The sequence below is a fragment of the Colobus angolensis genome, unplaced genomic scaffold (assembly GCF_000951035.1).
Source record: "Colobus angolensis palliatus isolate OR3802 unplaced genomic scaffold, Cang.pa_1.0 Scaffold99, whole genome shotgun sequence".
NCBI classification, from domain to species: Eukaryota; Metazoa; Chordata; class Mammalia; order Primates; family Cercopithecidae; genus Colobus; species Colobus angolensis.
Genome location: NW_012123931.1, coordinates 278,305 through 297,943, shown reverse-complemented (window position 1 = coordinate 297,943; position 19,639 = coordinate 278,305). Strand labels below are relative to the sequence as shown.

General features: G+C 37.2%; 1 protein-coding gene across 3 annotated transcripts in view; it reads left to right on the top strand.

Moving 5' to 3' along the window:
- The window catches only part of NRG4 (neuregulin 4), a 123,620-nt gene that overhangs the window by 95,220 nt on the left and 8,761 nt on the right, over positions 1-19,639 (top strand). For all 3 annotated transcript variants that reach the window (XR_001000700.1, XR_001000701.1, XM_011932819.1), the window contains 2 exons: positions 1,845-1,991; positions 7,825-7,904. Coding sequence is in view for 1 of the 3 variants with exons in the window: in XM_011932819.1 (XP_011788209.1) it covers positions 1,845-1,991; positions 7,825-7,904 (227 nt within the window). In the remaining 2 variants the exon portion in view is untranslated. The remainder of the gene's footprint in view (positions 1-1,844; positions 1,992-7,824; positions 7,905-19,639) is intronic.

The following is a 19,639-nucleotide window of genomic DNA, read 5'->3' as shown; positions in this document are numbered from 1 at the left end:
TTTTTTTTTTTTTTTTTTTTTTGAGATGGAGTCTTGCTCTGTTGCCAGGCTGGATGTGCAGTGGCATGATCTCGGTTCACTGCAACCTCTGCCTCCCCAGTTCAAGCAATTCTCCTGCCTCAGCCTCCCAAGTAGCTGTGACTATAGGCGTGCACCACCATACCCAGATAATCTTTGTATTTTTAGTAAAGATGGGGTTTCACCATGTGCCAGGATGGTTTCAATCTCGACCTCGTGATCGGCTCACCTTGGCCTCCCAAAGTGCTAGGATTACAAGTGTGAGCCACCATGCCCGGCCTAACTTTTTAATTTTTTGTAAAGACAGGATCTCGCTGTATTGCCCAGATGGATCTTGAACTCCTGGCCCCAAGCGATCCTCTTTCCTCAGCTTCCCAAAGTGCTGGGAGTAGAGGTGTGAGTCACTGTGCCTGGCCCTCCAAAATATTTTTACTTTCATTTAAGTTTGCCACTGATATGCTATCCTTACTTTCCCAATGTTCCTTTAATCTTATGTTTATGGTAGTTTAAGAGAATCTAGACTGCTGCTTTGCTTAACTGATACCTCCCCTGGAAGCTATCACCAATCACATCACTGCCTCACATTGGGTATGACTTGAAGTTCATGAAACATCTTTAATATGCTCATCTAATTCAAATTGATCCTTTGTGCTATATCTTGATATTCTTTTGTCTTATTTATTCATATACTGCTTTATTAGACTATCACATTAGTTGTCAAAGCTAGTAGTTAATTCACATGTTGATTTTCTAGGCCTGTATCCTTATTAGTCTAAGGTGGAAGAAATAGAGATAAAATTTCTAAATACCTACCTAAACTGGAAAGGAATAAGGAAGAGAATTAATTTAGTAGAATCAACCTTTCTATTCTTGACAAAATCTGGTTAAAACAAACTGGTTTTATACACACATACACTTTTTTACACAGAATTATTGCTGAGTATAGTGTTATCCAACTTGACTTCATAACTTTTTGGGTTGCTTTATAAATATTCGTTAATATTAAAGTGTTTTTTATTTTAAATGCTACTATGTTGAAATTGATCTGGTGCCAAACAGTGTCATTCTTGTTAATTTATATCAATCTCTGTTTTATAATCCTTTGAACATATTAACAAGGAAAAAGGAATGATTGGTAATACCAAATATTATGGTTTTTGTTATATAGTTTTAGAGAGCTACAGGTAATTGGCTATAAAATATTTGGTTGGCAGTGGAGAATATTTTTAAAAATCTATTAAAAAAAGTAATAAGGAGTAGAACTACCAGATATCCAAATATATTATAAAGTAATAGTATTGAAACAGTGTGGCAAAGGCCCCAGATTAGATGGTGTAGATCATTGAAGAATAGAAATAAATGCTGTTATTTATATAAATCTGACATATGTTAAAGGAGGCCCTGTTAAACAGTGGGTCACGGATTGATTATTTAATAAATGGGGTTGGAATAACCAGTTAGCAGTTTTAAGGAAAAATGCATTTAGATCATTATACCAGATACAGCAAAAAGTAAATTTTTGATAAAGTATGGACATTTATATGATTGAAAATCTAGAAGATAAAAGCTCTGTAATTCTCTGGCGTTCCTAAGCAATTGGAAAACTGGAAAAAGAAGATAGTAAAAATTTGTTTTATTATAACAAATTTGCATTTGTTTTATTGTAACTGTAGATCTGTGAGCATTATAGGAAAACCTGTTTGTTCCATGTTCACAATCTGAAAATTAGTCTCCTTTTTTCTTCACATCATCTGGAAACCGTTTTCCTTCCAAACTAGCTAATGAAACACAGAATGCAATTCTTTATCTAAAATTGTATTCTGTAGGTGTATTGAAAACTATACAGGAGCTCGTTGTGAAGAGGTTTTTCTCCCAAGCTCCAGCATCCAAACTAAAAATAACCTGTTTGAAGCTTTCATGGCATTGGCAGTCCTAGTAACACTTATCATTGGAGCCTTCTACTTCCTTTGCAGGTAAGCAAAATAGAAGCATGCTTTTGAGAAAACTAATGCATAAAGTAGTTATTCCACTAAATAATTAATATGCCCTTAGTTCTCGATATTTTTCCAGATACTGCATTATGTTTAGTTATCTCTTTAATACAGTTTTTGTTATTAATGTCATTTTTGAAAGGATCTTAATAAGCAGTCTCAATTTATTCTTTGTTACTGTTGTCAATATTTAACTTGACTTACCTAAACTACTAAGGTAGACCCATACTCATTATAGCAAATATGCCAGAAGTACCTGAATATTTGGGTTAGGTGTATTTAAAGTAAATTTTGTATGTGAAAGAAAAGGAACAACTTATGCAATACTGTACATGTAAGCTTAAGACATATGGTTAATATGCAGGGTCAGCTACTTAGTGCCCACTATGTGCTAGGCATAAAGAATACAATAGTGAACAAAATAGACATGTTTCCTAACTTCAGAGATATTTAAATCAATTTGGAGAGACAGACAAAAAGGCAATTAATTCGGGGAAACTGGTAATTCACAAGAGAGACAAAAGAAAAAACTACTTGCATGAAGCAATTATATGCACTGAGGATTACTTTCATTCATTTGTTTTGATTTTCAATTGTTTTTGAAATTTTTTAAAAGTAAGTAAACATAAAATTTAGTAAGTCCAGGAGTTATCTGGCATAACTGTCATCATTAATTAATATTTATTAAACTCATACTGAATTCTATCATAGATACTTGTGAAAATGGAGCTGAAGGTAATCATAAAAGAGAGACAAGTGGGCTTGAGAAGTTTGTATGCTAAGAAAGGTAACATGTAGGTAAAATAGTATCTTGTTAGATCCTGATTTCTTAACTACTTTACATCAAGGAATAATTAAAAATTGGAGGAAATCAGCTTTTTAAAAATATGTGGCATTAAATAGTTTATTCCAAAACATATCATTTAAGCAATCTGGTAGATTTTATTTCTCATAATTTTAGCATCTGACTACTTCAGATACAAAAGTTTAAATATAAGCCCATTGTATCATATTGCATTTCCGAGGGATGGCCATAGGATATCTCTCATTCCCACAAACTCTTCTGTAGTGTGACCTTGCCACTCATCCTTCAAGAGGTAGAGTCTATTGCTATAGATTCCTTGAATCTGGGCAAGCACTATGACTGCCTTGATCATAGAATACTTGGGATGCTGCCTCATAGAATCAGCCACCATGTTGTAAGAAGCCTAAACAGCAGGAAGAACCAGCCCCAGCTGAACTTCCAGCCAACAGTCAGCCTCAACTGCCCACCATTTTAATGAGCCATCCCAGACATTCAGCTCATTCGAACCTTTAATTGACTCCTGACTTAGCTACCAGTTTACTCCAACTACACAGAGAGCCCAAGCAAAAGATGCCCAGCTGTCAACCCACAGAATCATGAGACAAAGTTTTTTTATCCCCCAAGTTTGGGGTGGTATGTTATGCATAAGTAGATAACCAGAACACCCATCTTTGGAATTAGGTTTATGCTTGACTTTAAATGTATCTGTGTTTGGAAAGCTGAATAATAATCTATTCTATCCCTCTAAACATTTTGTCAGTCACATATGGTAAGGGGAAGACCAATACCTACTTCCCTCATTAATCACTCTAGTGCCAGTTTGGAGATATAATTTCCATCTGTTATTGATTGGATAATGAATTCTGTTTAATTCATTCATTATCATTAATATGTCAGGATAGTCTAGGTTTGGCTGCAGTAACTACCAACCCTAATAGTTTAGTGGCTTAATAAACAAGATTATTTCTCACTTATTATAGGTAATTAGTATGGATTGGCAAGCAGGGCTTTGCTAATAATAGTCACTTAAGGACTCAAACTGTTGGAGCAAACACCATCTTGAGTGCTGCTGGTTGTCGTAACAGAGGGAAAAGAAAGCTCTGGAAGTTCTCACACTTAAATTGAAATGATCTGTCCCAGAAGTGACACACATCACTACTGACGTAACTCACTAGCCAGAAGGATTTTCATGGTCCTCCTCAATTATAAGAGGTGGCTGGATATGGTAGCTCATGCCTGTATTCCCAAATGAGAGGATTGCATGAGCCCAGGAGTTTGAGACCAGCCTGGGCAAGATTGCAAGACCCTGTCTCTACAAAATGAAAAATAAAAAATACTAGCAGGGCATGGTGGTACACATTTGTATTCCCAGCTACTCAGGAAATGCAAGCAGGAGGATCCCCCAAGCCCAGGAGTTTGAGATGCAGTGAGCTGTGACTATGCCATTGCACTCCAACCTGGAAAAGAGAACAAGACCCCCGTCTCTTATTTTATATGGATAGATTAAATAGATAATATTTATTTGTATGTTTATATATTTATATTATTTACATATATGTAAAATAAGAGACGTATAATATATCCAAGTGTCAGGAAATGCAATTCAACCATATGACCATAAGGTTAAGAGACAGAAATACATATCTAACATAGTGACCAAAAGATTTATAAGAATATCTGCTATTCCACTGGGAATTGTGAAGAGTGATTTGTGTGATATTAAATCCATAGCATTTGGGCCAGGTGCCGTGGCTCATGCCTGTAATCCTGCCAAGGTGGGAGGACTACTTGAGACCAGGAGTTTAACACCAGCCTGGACAACATAGTGAGACCCCGTGTGTACAAAACAATTTTTTAAAAAATTATCCTGGTGTAGTAACACATGCATGTAGTCCTAGCTGCTTGGGAGGCTGAGATGGGAAGATCACTTGAGCCCAGGAATGAGAGGCTACAGTAAGCCATGATTGCACTACTGCACTCCTGCCTGGGTGAGAGAGCAAGATCCTGTCTCTTAACAAAATAAATAAATAAACAAATTAATAGAACTTTAATATTGTTGTAGTTGCCCCAAAATGAAATTCCTTTGCCAGCCCATTGAGTTTGTGAAGGGCATAGTATATTGTACCCCACAGGTGTTCAATGCCCCAGAGCAGCAGAGTTTCAGAAAGGAGTCCTTCTAAGCCATAGCTGCTCTTCAGACTTGAGCCAGAACTTAGAAATATTTCTAGTCTGAAGTACCCTGTAGCAGGCTAAATAATACCTTTTGAGTGAAAGTATAGGTATAATAGAAGGAAAAGAGTATATATATAAGAACAAGAGGTGGTGTTGAATACAAGAGAAAAGAAACCTCCAATCACAAACATTATGTGGGTCTCCATCCTGAATTCACACTATCTGAATGTCTAGGGGTAAAAAGCTAAGAATATAAAATAGTCTAGGCTGGTAATGTCATGAGGTGGTTGGCAGAAACAAATACAAATCAATTCTTGAAGAGCCTACTTTTATCCTTTACCTTAAAAAGCGTCTCACAGTATGAAAAGATTACCAAAAGTAGAATAAAAGAGGCACAATTTATTAAAACTAGCAGAAACAATAGGTAGTAGGGTAAGCTATTCAGAAATCTGTATTTATTGGAAGAATCAGACACATGCTATAAGTATGTTTAATATGTATCAAAAAATAAGTGAGAGGTGGCCGAGTATGGTGGCTCACGCCTGTAATCCCAGCACTTTAGGAAGCCGAGGTGGGTGGATCGCGAGGTCAGGAAATTGAGACCATCCTGGCTAACACAGTGAAACCCTGTCTCTACTAAAACAAAAATAGCCAAGTGTGGTGGCGGGCGCCTGTAGTCCCAGCTGCTCAGGAGGCTGAGGCAGGAGAATGGCATGAACCTGGGAGGCAGAGCTTGCAGTGAGCTGCACTCCAGTCTGGGCGACAGAGCAAGACTCCGTCTCAAAAAAAATAAAAAAGGAAAAGAAAAGAAAAGAAGTGAGGGCTTAGAAATAAGCAAATTTGGCAAAGATCAAAACAGATCTCCAATGAATCAAATATAATTTTTAAAAATTCAGTACATATCTTAGTTCAATAAATTTTTTAAATTTAGTGTATGTCTTTAAACAGCAGATTAAACACAATAAAATTATTAATGAATTGGAAAATAGATAGGAAAAAATTACCCAGAGGGTAATCCTAAGAGAAAAAGAAATGGAAAATATTGAAGAGAAGTCAAGAAGCGTGGTGACCAGAGTGTGTGCCTACCTTATGTTTAATTTGAATTCCAGAAGGAAAGAGAGACTGGGGCAGAGGCAGTATTTGAAAAAGTAATGGCAGAGACCTTTTCAGAACTGATGAAAGTTACCCACAGATGTTAGAAGCCCAACAAATCTAAAACAGGATAAATAAAAATAAATTTACATATGGGTGCAACATAGTGGAATTGTAGAACACCAGTTCTAAAGGTGACATCACAAAAGCAGAAAAGAATGGCAGATTATTGTCAAAGATGCAACAAGTAAACCAACAGCTGACTTCTCAGTTGGAAAGAAGCAAAACTAGAAGACAGAGCAGTGATATTTTCAATATGCTGAGAGAAAGCAGTTAACCCCAAATTTCTGTGGCAGTGAAAACATCTCTCAGGGAATGAGGGTAAGATGAAGATAACTTTTAATCAAACTTTGAGAGAGTTATCCCTCAGTAAACCTTCTGCCTGAAGGATATATGTCAGGGAAAAGGAAGTTGATCCTATATGGCATGTGTGAAATGCAAGAAAGAACAGAGAAAGCTATTAATATGTGAATATCAAAACAAATATTGTATAAATTATAACAATAATATTATCCTATGTATTTTTTTAAAAGGAATTAAAACACATGATAGCAAATAAGTTGAAAGGATTGTAATTAAAGTGTACTAAGGTCTTTGTATGGGGGGAGGATAAATATATAAGTTAATTTTGACCTTGATATTTTAAGATGAATATTAAAATGTCTAGGGTAACACATAATAGAAAATCAAAGTGTATAATTTCCAAATTAGCAGAAGGACAAAAATGGAATTAAAAATAACCAGTTAGTTAAAAATAAATAAAAAAAAGAAAGCTAAAAAACAGGATAAATAGAAAGCGTGACTTAAGATCTAGGCTGTTCTGTAGTGACCATGTGAACTTGGAAATGCGCTTTCAAGAATGAAATTGTTTTCTGTAATAGTTTTTGGTCCATTAGTGGTTGAAATTGCTTTAAACTGAGGGCCTTTTGAACTTTAGTAACTAATTAGTGCCATCATTGAATGAGGTCCAAAATGATACCCCACTATTGCTAAAATCTGGGCTAGAATCAGTAGTGTCTCAGGAATAGGAGCAAGTATGCTTTTAGAAAATACACATCATTTTGCAATGGTAAAAGCGGTTTTGAATTCATTTTCATTAATGTAAGCTAAAACTGCATATAGACATATTGAAAAAAATGAAATCAACTGTACATTCCAAAATCTATCATGATTACATAAATTATAACCTATATTAATTGATCAAATGACTGAAAAACCTGACATATTGTTATCTCAAAAATGTCCAAAATTACTTTTTAAAATGCCATTACTAGAATAATTGACTAAAGCTACCCCATGTCACATAAGGGTCCCAACTGATAATGAAAGCTAACCTCTTTAAAAAGGGCACAAAAATTGCACTAAGATACAGCAGCTTTGCTGTTGTCTTAAAGGAAAAAGACCAGGCGGCATTATCAGCATCTGAATGATGACCTACATGCACTAATGGATGTGTTAAATAGTGGGAACAGTTTTAAAGCACCACTGACAATTTCAGGTAGTTGTGGAAATAAAATGAACCATCAAATAGTCAAGTTTATACTTTCCTTTGAATTCCATGATGTGTTGTAAAAAGGGGGAAGAAGGGAAATTAAAAAAAAACAACAACCTTCTTTCTAGGTTTTCTGACATGCTTTTCCTATTACTCATTTTCCATTTTTATGTTTCTCTCCTCTCTAGTGTCAGGAAGGGCTACTTTCAGAGAGCCAGTTCAGTCCAGTATGATATCAACCTGGTAGAGACAAGCAGTACCAGTGCCCACCACAGTGAGTAAACTCAAAACAAATGCTTATTTTAATTACCTAGACGAGACTGTTGTTGTTAGATACAGGGATTTGTATTTAGATCTACCCAGAAAAAAAAGCTTGAATCTAAATTTTTCTATGGGTTTTTTTTTTTTTTTGGCCAGGTACCCTTTTTTACATAAAAATGAATTTATTATCAATATGACACAAATCACATTTTTTCCCAAAGAAAACATTGTTATCTCAATATATTAAATTCTGGTGTTAGCTCTAATGTGCTACACAGATATAAGGGACTGGTTTCTCAGAAATATTTTGAAATGAGCTAGCATATGGGGAGGAAGAAGAGTTTTGCCTGTAAAGATCAGCAAATCTTTGGGTAACTTGTAGACAAATTGATGTTTTAAAATTGTCTTGAGACTTCTGGCCAAGATGGAGTAACAGGCACTGGATTTATTTCCTCGTACTTAAAACAACAAAAAATGGACAAAATATATGAAGCATTAAAATTTATGAAGACAGCTGGGCACGGTGGCTCATGCCTGTAATCCCAGCACTTTGGGAGGCCGAGGTGGGTGGATCGTGAGGTCAGGATATTGAGACCATCCTGGCCAACATGGTGAAACCCCGTCTCTACTAAAAATACAAAAAAATTAGCCGGGCGTCGTGGTGGCGGGCACCTGTAGTCCCAGCTACTCGGGAGGCTGAGGCAGGAGAATGGCGTGAACCTGGGAGGCGGAGCTTGCAGTGAGCTGCACTCCAGTCTGGGCGACAGAGCAAGACTCCGTCTCAAAAAAAAAAAAAAATGAAGACATTGCTATCAGTCATCAAAGGAACCATGAACCCTGAGAGATGGGAAATAGACTAGGTGAGCCAATGATTGCCTTAGATTACTGCCTGGAGAGAATTTCTGGGCTTTTGTGCAAGGTGGGGGACCCCAGGCTGAGTTTGGCAGACTCTGAGTTGAGATGATAGAGCTAAGAGTCCAGAAAGATCAAGGTGACTATACTGTGCTGAGGAGAGTCCTAGAAAAAAGAGAGCTGTATGAAGAGAGAACTCCAGAGATCTTCAGGTATTCAACTGAGTACTAATCAGGGCATGTGTGGGAGGAAAATATTTGAGGTTGTAGAAAAAATCACCTGAAGGATTAGAGGTATCCAGTATTCACACAGGACCAGGAAAAGTGTCTGTTCCCACTGAGACTGAAAATCTCATTATTCACGTGGCACTGGGTAGAGTACACAGAAAGGTGTTCCCCTGATAGTGGGGAATAACTAGCCCTAGATTAAGCACTGCTCCAGTCCTGCCTAATAAATTGTAAAAGCCTGAGCTGACAGAATCAAATTGTTTCCAAATAACTACATCCTAGAACAAAGCTCAACAATGCTGAAAACATCTAGTACCCAAGAGGTGAAATTAATAATGTTTCACATCCAATAAAAGTACCAACCTCCAAAGAAGCAGCAAATGTACTCAAAATGAGAAATATTAAGAAACTGAAAGCTGGGCATGGTGGCTCATACCTGCAATCCCAGCACTTTGGGAGGCTGAGGCAGGTGGATCACTTGAGGTCAGGAGTTCGAGACCAGCCTGGCCAACATGGTGAAACCCCATCTCTACTAAAATACAAAAAAAAAAAGGCAGTAGTGGGCACCTACAATCCCAGCTACTTGGGAGGCTGAGGCAGGAGAATCGCTTGAACCAAGGAGGTGGAGGTTGAAGTGAGCCGAGATTGTACCATTGCACTCCAGTCTGGGCGACAGAGCAAGATTCTGTCTCAAAAAAGAAAGAAAGAGAGAAAGAGAGAGAGAGAGAGAGGGAGAGAGGGAGGGAGGGAGGCAGGAAGGAAGGAAATTGAAATTGAAACAGATGTTAGAAATCCCAGGTAAGCATAGTTATTATAAATGTGTTACATAGATTCAAAAGTTAAGTAGAAACATGGAATATATATTTTTTAAAGGACCCAAACTGAACTTCCAGAGATGAAAACTAGTGTCTGAGATAAAAAACAAAACAAAACAAAAACTGGATGGTATTAACAGCAGATTACACACAATAGAAAATATTGGTGAACTTGAAGATATAGCAATAGAAACTAAGAAAAAAAGAAATGCAGAAAGAAAAATTTTTAAATGAAAAGAGCATCAGTGAGCTGTGCGACAACTACAGGTGGCATAATGTTGACTCCCTGAAGGAGATAAGAGAGAAGAGGGAACAGAAAAAATATCTGAAGAAATGAGTCAAACATTTTTCCAGATTTAATAAAAATGATCAATTCACCCATATAAAAAGTTCAACAAAGGCCTGGCACTCTGGCTCACACCTGTAATCCCAGCATTTTGGGAGGCTGAGGCAGGAGGATCACTTGAATCAAAGAGTTTGAGACCAGCCTAGGAAACATAGTGAGACCTCATCTCTACAAAAAAGAAACAAAATTAGCTGGGCATGATGGTGCATATCTGTAGTCCCAGATACTTGGGAGGTGGGAGAATTGCTTGAGCCCAGGAGGTCAAGGCTGCAGGGAGCCAAGATTGTGCCCCTGCATTCCAGCCTGAGTGACAGAGTAATAAACCAAGACACATCATAATCTAATTGCTCAGAACCAGTGATAAAGTCTTAAAGGCAGCTAAAAAAAGACACATTACAGACAGAGAATAAAGCTAAGGATTTCAGCAGGCATTTTTCAGAAATAACACACCTTAAAAGAGTGGAACAACATCTACAATGTATTGTAAAAAGTAAACCTATAATTCTACATCCAGCAAAAATATCTTTCAAACACAAGGCAAAATAGGCAAATCAATCTTGGAAAAGATGAACAAAGTTAGGAGACTCGCACTTCCTAATTTCTAAACTTACTATGAAGCTGCAGTAATCAAGGCAAAGTAGTGCTGGCATAAGGATATACGTATAGATGAATGGAATACAATTGAGAGTTCAGACATACCTTCTTACATTTATAGTAAATGCATTTTTTATAGGGTGCAAGACAATTCAGTGGGGGGTAATAATAGTCTTTTCAACAAATGGTGCTGGAAAAACTGGATATCTACTCACAAAAGAATGGATTTAAACCCCTACTTCATACCATATATAAAAATTATGGATCAAAATGGATCAAATATCTAAATGTAAGAACTAAAACCATAGAACTCTTAATAGAATAGGTGTCAATCTTCATGACCTTGGATTAGGCAATGGATTCTGAGTTATGATTCTAAAAGTACAAGCAACAGAATAAAAAATACATAAACTGGATTCATCAACATTAAAAACAAAAAACTTTCATGCTTCCAAGGATACCCTCAAGAAAGTGAAAAGACAATCTACTTCTGAGAGAAAATTTTTTAAATCATAAGTATGAGACTTATACATATGATCTGAAATACATATATGTATTTGAATATATAAACAACATTTACAACTTAATGAAGAAACAACTCATTTTAAAAATGAGCAAAGGATTGGAAAAGAGTTCTCCAAATAATATGTACAAATGACTAGTAATCCCATGAAAAGACAATCATCGTTAGCCATCAGGAAATGATGATCAAAACCATAATGAAACCAAGTGTGGTGGCATACTTCTGTAGTCTCAGCTATTGGGAGGCTGAGGTGGAGGATCACTTGAGCCCAGGAGTTTGAGGCCAGCCTGGGCAACATAGCAAGACCCTATCTCTTAAAAAAAAAAAAACTTTGGGGAGGGTGAAAAAAGGAAAAAAAATGTACATGAATGTTCATAGCACATAGCAGCATTATTTATAATAGCCAAAAGTAGAAATTAATCAAATGTCCATCAGCTGATAAATGGATAAATAAAATGTGTTATATTCCTACTATGGAATATTATTCAGCAGGAAATAGAAATGAAGTAGTAATATATGCTGCAACATGGATGGACTTTGAAAACAATATGCTGAAGGAGGCAGTCATAAAGGAACACATATTTTATGATAACATTTATATGAAATGCCCAGAACAAGCAAATCTATAGAGACAGACAGTAGATTAATGTTTGCCTAGGACTGGAGGAAATGGGGAGATGTTGGGGAATGATGGCTAAGGGATGTGGGCTTTCTTTTTGGGAATGAAAGTGTCATAAATTTGATTGTGCTGATGGTTGTGCAACTCTGAATACACTAAAAGCCATTGAATTGTACAATTTAAATGAGTGAGTTTTATGGTATGTGAATTGTATCTCAAAGCCATAAAAAACCAGTAACTGTTTAGAAAAAAATGAAGGCAAAATAGAGATTTTCCAGGCATATGAAAGTTGAAAGAATTTGTCATCACCAGAACCACACTAAGTAAATATTAAAGGAAGTCCTTCAGGCAAAAGGACAATATCAGATGGAAATATGGATTTACATAAAGGGAGGAAGAGCACTGGAAATGACAACTACATGGGTAAATATGTAAGATCTTTTTCTTATTATTTAAATCTCCTTAAGAAATAATCGACCATTTAATGAAATATCATAACAACATAGTATAGGACTTACAACATGCATAAAAGCAAAATGTATAATAAGGAAATACAAAGATTAGGAGGGTAGCAAGGAAAATACCCCACTTAAAGGTTCTTATGCTAAATGTCAAGCAGTACATCATCACTTGAAGGGAAATTGTAATAAGTCAAAAGTGTATGCTAGAAACTCTAGAGCAACCTGTAAAAAGTCTAAGCCACCCAATTAAGACAGAGATTGTAAAATTGGATAAAAATTAATGTGATATGCTATCTGCAAAAAATATACATTAAGTATAAAGACACAAAGAGGTTAAAAGAATAAAGATATGTCATGCTGGCCAGGTGCAGTGGCTCATGCCTGTAATCCCAGCACTTTGGGAGGCCAAGGGGGGCAGATCACTTGAGGTCAGCAGTTCACGATCAGCTTGGCTAACATTGTGAAACCCCGTCTCTACTAAAAATACAAAAATTAGCTGGGCATGGTGGCAGGAGACTGTAATCTCAGCTATTTGGGAGGCTGAGGTAGGAGAATTGCTTGAACCCAAGAGGCAGAGGTTGCAGTAAGCTGAGATCGCATCACCACACTCTAGCCAGGGCAACAGAGTGAGACTCCGTCTCAGGGAAAAAAAAAAAAAAAAAAAAGAAGAAAAAAAAGAAAACCCATCCAGCTCTACCATTACTGTGATATCTGAGGCTGGAGAAAATAATGAAACTGTTCAGACTACCCTCAAGTTTACAGACAGTGAGAAATACCCAAATGAAACTCCTTTTTATGAAACATTCTTGGAAAATCTAGAAGACAATGTCTCAGACATTTAAAAATTCTTAGCATTTACAAGCTGAAGAAATCTTGGTGTGGTGATGATCTTTAGTGGCAGCTGTGCAAGAAAAATTAAATGAAATAAATAAAAACCAAAAGGGAGGAAGACATGTATCTAGAATATAAAAAGAACTCTTTCAAATCAATAATAAAAAGTCAATCCAATTAAAATTTGGGCGAGAAACAAAAAGAAGCAGAAGAAGTCATAGAGCAATTATTTCATGGCATTCATGTTTACAGTTAAGCATTTCTTAAGTTGAGAAGCTGTGTTTGATATGGAACTCTTGGAAATCAAAAAGAACCAAATGAAAGAATAAGCAGGAAAAAATAAGTGGGAAACAGCTACTTGAAACAGATCCAAATCTTGACCCATCTGATATTCAGTTCTTAGAGGATGCTAGAAACAACGGGGAGATAATTGAGTCTTTGTTCCAGGAAATGGATGACCTGGAGCTGGGGGATGAGGAGGATGATCCAGACTCTAATCCTGCTGACCCAGAGAGTGACTCCACTGACAAGAGTACTGTCCCCATCTGTAGAGAGGCTCGACTGTCACAGCATCCTGGCTATGCTCAGAGGGTTTTGATTTTCCTTTCCTTTTCTCCAAGAAGAAATGATTTTCAGGAGAATATTCTTCTGATAGATTTCATCATTGGACTTAATAAACTTATCTTAAAATTTCAAAAAAGTCCATTGTATTCCTATATATTAATGACAATTAGATATGGAAATTTAAAGAAGAATTATTAATGATAGAATCTCAATGTATTAAGTACATAGGAATACATCAGACAAAAATATGAAAGACCTATCCAGTGAAAACTAAAAAAAAAAAAAAAAAAAAAAAAAAAATTGCTGAGAGAAATGAAGACCTAAATAAATGGAGAGTTATATTTTGTTCATAGATTTGGAAGATTCGATATTGTAAGATATCAGTTCTCAAATTGACCTATATAGATGCAGTGCTATCCCAGACAAAATCCCAACAGGTGTCTTTGTAAAAATTGACAAGGTGGTTCTAAAATTACCATGGAAATGCGAAGGACCTAGGATAGAGAAAATAATTTTGGAAAAGAAGAACAAAGTTAGAAGCTTCTTCAAAAAAGAAGAAAAAAAGAAGCTTCATACTGTCTGATTTCCTGACTGACTATAAAGCTACAATAATCAAGACAGTGTGGTATTGGCATCCAGATAGCCCACAATTGATTTTTGACAAAGCTGCCAAGGCAATTCAGTATGGAAAGGATAGTCATTCCAACAGATGATACTGGGGCAGTTTGGATATTCACATGCAAAAACATGATTTCAGACCCTTTGCCATGCACAAAAAAACCCTCAAAATGGATCTGAGTATAAGAGCTAAAACTATAAAACCCTTAGACGAAAACATAAGAGAAAGTCTTTGTGACACTGAATTAGGCAAAGATTTTTAGATACAATACAAAAAGCACAACTGATAAAAAATTTCATAAATTGGGCTTCATGTAAATTTAAAACTTTTGTGCTTCAAAATGAAAAGGCAAGACACAAACTGGGACAAAATATTTGCAAATGGATATAAAAGATGGATAAAGGACATGTCTAGAATATATAAGGAACTTTTTCAACTCAATAATAAAAAGACAGCCCAATTAAAGTTTGGGCAATATATATACATATTTTTTGCCACCCAGGCTGGAGTGCAATGGCATGACTTCAGCATACTACAACCTCTGCTTCCTGGGCTCAAGAGATTCTCGTGTCTCAGCCTCCCGAGTGGCTGACACTACACACATGTGCCACCACACCTGGCTAGTGTTTTGTATTTTTTGGTAGAGATAGGGTTTGGTGTTGGCCAGGCTGGTCTTGAACTCCTGGCCTCAAGTGATCCACCTGCCTTGGCCTCCCAAAGTGCTGGGAATACAGGCATGAGACACTGCACCCAGCCTGGGCAAGATATTTGGATAGACATTTTACCAAAGAAAATACACAAATGGGTAACAAGCACATTAAAAGATACTTGAGTTATTAGGGAAATGTAAATTAAAACCACAGTGAGCTGCTACTTAACACACACTAACACGGCTATTATCAAAAAGAGAGTAACAAGTGTTGGTGAGGCTATGGGGAAACTGGAATACATTGCTGGTGGGACCGTAAAGTAATATGGACACTTTGGAAAACAATTTGTGGGTTTCTTAAAGAGTTAAGCATGGATTTATCATATCACCCAGCAATTTCATCCCTAGATGTCTACCTGAAATAAGTGAAAACATGTTCATATTAAGACTTGAATATGAATGTTCATAGTAGCAATATTCATAACTAAAAAGTGGAGATAATCCAAACATCCATCCACTACTCAAGGGATAAATAAAATGTGGTGTATCTATAAATGGAATGCTATTGAGCTATAAAAAGAAACAGAATACTCATACATATAACATAGATAAACCTCAGTTATGCTATGTGATACAAACTGCAAAACACCCCACTTTGTATGTTTACATTTATATTAAGATACGATTAGCAGTTGCCTAGGGTATGAGATTGGAATGGGGAATTACTGCAAATGGACATGAGATCTTTTTTAGGGTAATGGATTTATTCTAAAATGGGATTGTGGTGGTGATTGCACAATTCCGTAAATCTTAAAATTCATTGAATTGTATACTTATTTTTTTGTTTGTTTGAGACAGGGTCTCACTCTGTTGCCCAAGGCTCTAGCAGTGCAGTGAGATGATCATAGCTCACTGCAACCTTGAACTCCTGCACTCAAGCAATCTTGCCTCAGCCTCCCAAGTAGTTGAGACTACAGGTGTGCACCACTTTGCCTGGCTAATTTTAATTTTTTTTTTTTTGTAGAGACTTGCTGTGTCTTGCTATGCAGCCCAGGCTAGTCTCGAACTCCTGGTTTCAAGCAGTCTTCCTGCCTGGGCTCCCAAAGTGCTGGGATTACAGGCATGAGCCACTGTGCCCAGCTGAATTACATACTTTAAAAAGGTAAATTTTGTAAATTGTAGATTATACCTCAGTAAGTTGCTTTTAAAAGCCAGTTTTTCAATAGGTGGTGCTGAGAAAACTAGATATCCACATGCTAAAGAATGAAGTTGGACCCTTACCTATCACCATATACAAAAATTAAGTAGGGCTGGGTGCAGTGACTCATGCCTGCAATCCCAGCACTTTGGGAGGCCCAGGTGGGCAGATCACGAGGCCAGGAGTTCGAGACCAGCCTGGCCAGCATGGTGAAATCCCGTCTCTGCTAAAAATACAAAAAATTATCCAGGCATGGTGGCACGTGCCTGTAGTCCCAGCTACTCAGGAGGCCAAGGCAGGAGAATTGCTTGAACCTGGCAGGCGGAGGATGCAGTGAGCCAAGAATACCAGATTCCGTCTCAAAAAAAAAAAAAAAAAAAAAAAAAAAAATCAAAGTGGATCAAAGACCTAAACAGAAGAGCTAAAATTACTAAGAGAAGAAAACAGGGGAAATGCTTCATGAAATTGGATTTGTCCATGATTGCTTTTATGTAACACCAAAAGCACAGGCAACCAAAGAAAAGTTAGACAAATTGGACATCAAAATTTAAAATTTTGGTACATCAGAAGAACTATCAGCAGAGTGAAAAGGCAATCCATAGAATGGGAGAAAGGTTCACAAATCATGTATCTGTTAAGGATCTGATATGCAGAATATATAAAGAACTTCTAAAACCCAACTACAACAAGTAAAAGAACAACCTAATTCAAAAATGGGCAAAGGATTTGAAGAGACATTTCTCCAAAGAAGATATACAGATGGCCAATAAGCACATGAAAAAAGATACTCAACGTCACTAATTGCTGGGGAAATGTAGATCAAAACCACAATGAGGTACTACTTCCATCCTTTAGGATGGTGACTACTACTAATACAAACAATAAACAACCAGAAACCATGTGTTGGTGAGAACACGTAGAAATTGGAACCCTTGTGCATTGTTGGTGGGAATGTAAAATGGTACGACTACCTTAAGAAAATAGTATAGCAAGTCCTCAAAAAAAAATTAAATGTAGAGTTCCCATATGATCTAGCAATTCCACTCCTGGGTGTACATCTAAAAGAAATGAAAGAATGGACTCAAACAGATATTTGTATACCTACACTCATAGTGTTGATGGCTGTTGTGAGACCTTGGTTCTTTTCAGTTTAAAAGGGTTTAAACAAGAGACACACAACAGAGATGCAGCATATAGCAAATTTATTGCCAAGGAAAAAGAGTATTTTGAAAGTTAGGTGCAGAATCCCTGAGAGGATTCAGGGCAGGCTGCTCATGAGAATGAAACAGCAAAGACTGGCACTAGGGAGAGTCCCTTTCTGAGAGTCTTAACATTATTACTCATGAGGAGGTGGGAAGAGCTGTTACTAGTTTTGAGTAGTCCTCTGGGTGCACATGCCAGTACCTGTACATGTTTGTTCACACATCACATATCTCATTAGCATCTTAAATCTCTCCTCAGGGATGTGTTTTTTACAATTATAATGAGCAATGGGTCAGTCTGAGGACAAGTAAAATCAAAATGCACGTGCTCCCTACAGGGAAATTCCTTACTGGAGATAGCTTTGCTTGAATGAGCTGGACTCCAATGCGAATGCTGGGCTTATTGTGTTGACTGTGGTCACCCCTGTAACCAAGAACATGGTTACTTCCTTGACTACCTCTCCTGCCTCAATAGCAGCATTACTTACAGTAGCCAAAAGGTAGAAACAACCTAAATATCCATCAGTGGATGAATAGAGAAAATGTGGTATATACCTGTAATGGAATATTATTTAGCTTTAAAAAGGAATGAAATTCTGATACATGCCACAACATAGATGAATCCTGAAGAAATGCTAAGTGAAAAAGTCAGACACCAAAGGTAAGTATTGTGTGATTCCACATATACAAGGCACCTAGAATAGGCAAATTCATTGAGACAGAAAGTAGAATGGTGGTCACCGGGGTTGTCAGGGGAGGAATAAGGAGTTACTGTTTAATGGGTAGAGTTTCAGTTTGGGATAATGAAAAAGTTCTGGAGGGCCGGGCGCTGTGGCTCACGTCTGTAATCCCAGCACTTTGGGAGGCCGAGGTCACAAGGTCAGGAGATGGAGACCATCCTGGCTAACATGATGAAACCTTATCTCTACTAAAAATACAAAAAAAAAAAAAAAAAAAATTAGCCGGGCGTGGTGGCCTGTAGTCCCAGCTACTCGGGAGGCTGAGGCAGGAGAATGGCATGAACCTGGGAGGCAGAGCTTGCAGTGAGCCGAGATCTCTCTACTGCACCCCAGCCTGGGCAACAGAGCGAGACTCTGTCTCAAAAAACAAAACAAAACAAAACAACAAAAACAAAAAGTTCTGGAGATGGTGTGATGGTTGCACACAATGTGAATGTACAATAATAACCCCTCATTGGTGGTTTAGCTTTTAGGGATTTCTGTTACCGGCAGTCAACTGTGGTCTGAAATATTAAATGGAAAGTTCCAGAAATAATTCATGTTTTAAATTGCACACCCTTCTGAGCAGCATGATGAAATCTCCCGCTGACCTACTCAGGATGTGAATCATCTTTTTGCCCAGCACATCCACACTGTATATGCCACCTGCCCATTAGCTATTTAGTAGCCATCTCATTATCAGACCACCTGTTGCAGTATCACAGTGCTTGTGTTCAAATAACCCTTATTTTACTTAATAATGGCCCCAAAGTGCAAGAGTAGTGATGCTGTCATATTGTTATAATTGTTCTACTTTATTATTATTGCTAATCTTATTGTGTCCAAGTTATAAACTTTATCATAGGTGTAGGAAAAATAGTATATTTAGGTTTGGTGCTGTCTGTGATTTCAGGCATCCACTGGGGTCTTGGAATGTATGAATGTATCCCCCGTGGAGAAGAAGGGACTACTGTACTTAATGCTACTGAACTTAAAAATTGTTAAAATGGTAAATTTTGTTAGGTATATTTCACCACAATTAAAAGTCAGTCAGCCTGAGATGCCATTATTAAATAATGCTATCAGTTGATGTGTTTTATTGTGCTCAGAATTATCACTTATCAGGAGGGATAATCTGTTCCCATACTTTACTCCTGTACATGAGTAAAAACATGTCTTTTAAATCGTTTGTTAGGTTTGTAGATCTTTGCTATATTTGTAATGTCTGGAGCCACATTAATTTTTAAAGTGCTTGATGGTTAAATAACCATGAAGAAATTCTCAGAGAATACAGGAGTTCAAGACTAGCCTGGCCAACATGGTGAAACCCTGTCTCTACTAAAAATACAAAAATGAGTCAGGCATGGTGGCAGGCGCCTGTAATCCCAGCTATTCAGGAGGCTAAGGCAGGACAATCGCTTGAACCCGAGAGGGGGAGGTTGCAGTGAGCCGAGATTGTGCCTCTGCCTGGGCGACAAAGTGAGATTCCATAAAAAAAAAAAAAAAAATTGTCAGAGAATGGAAAGATT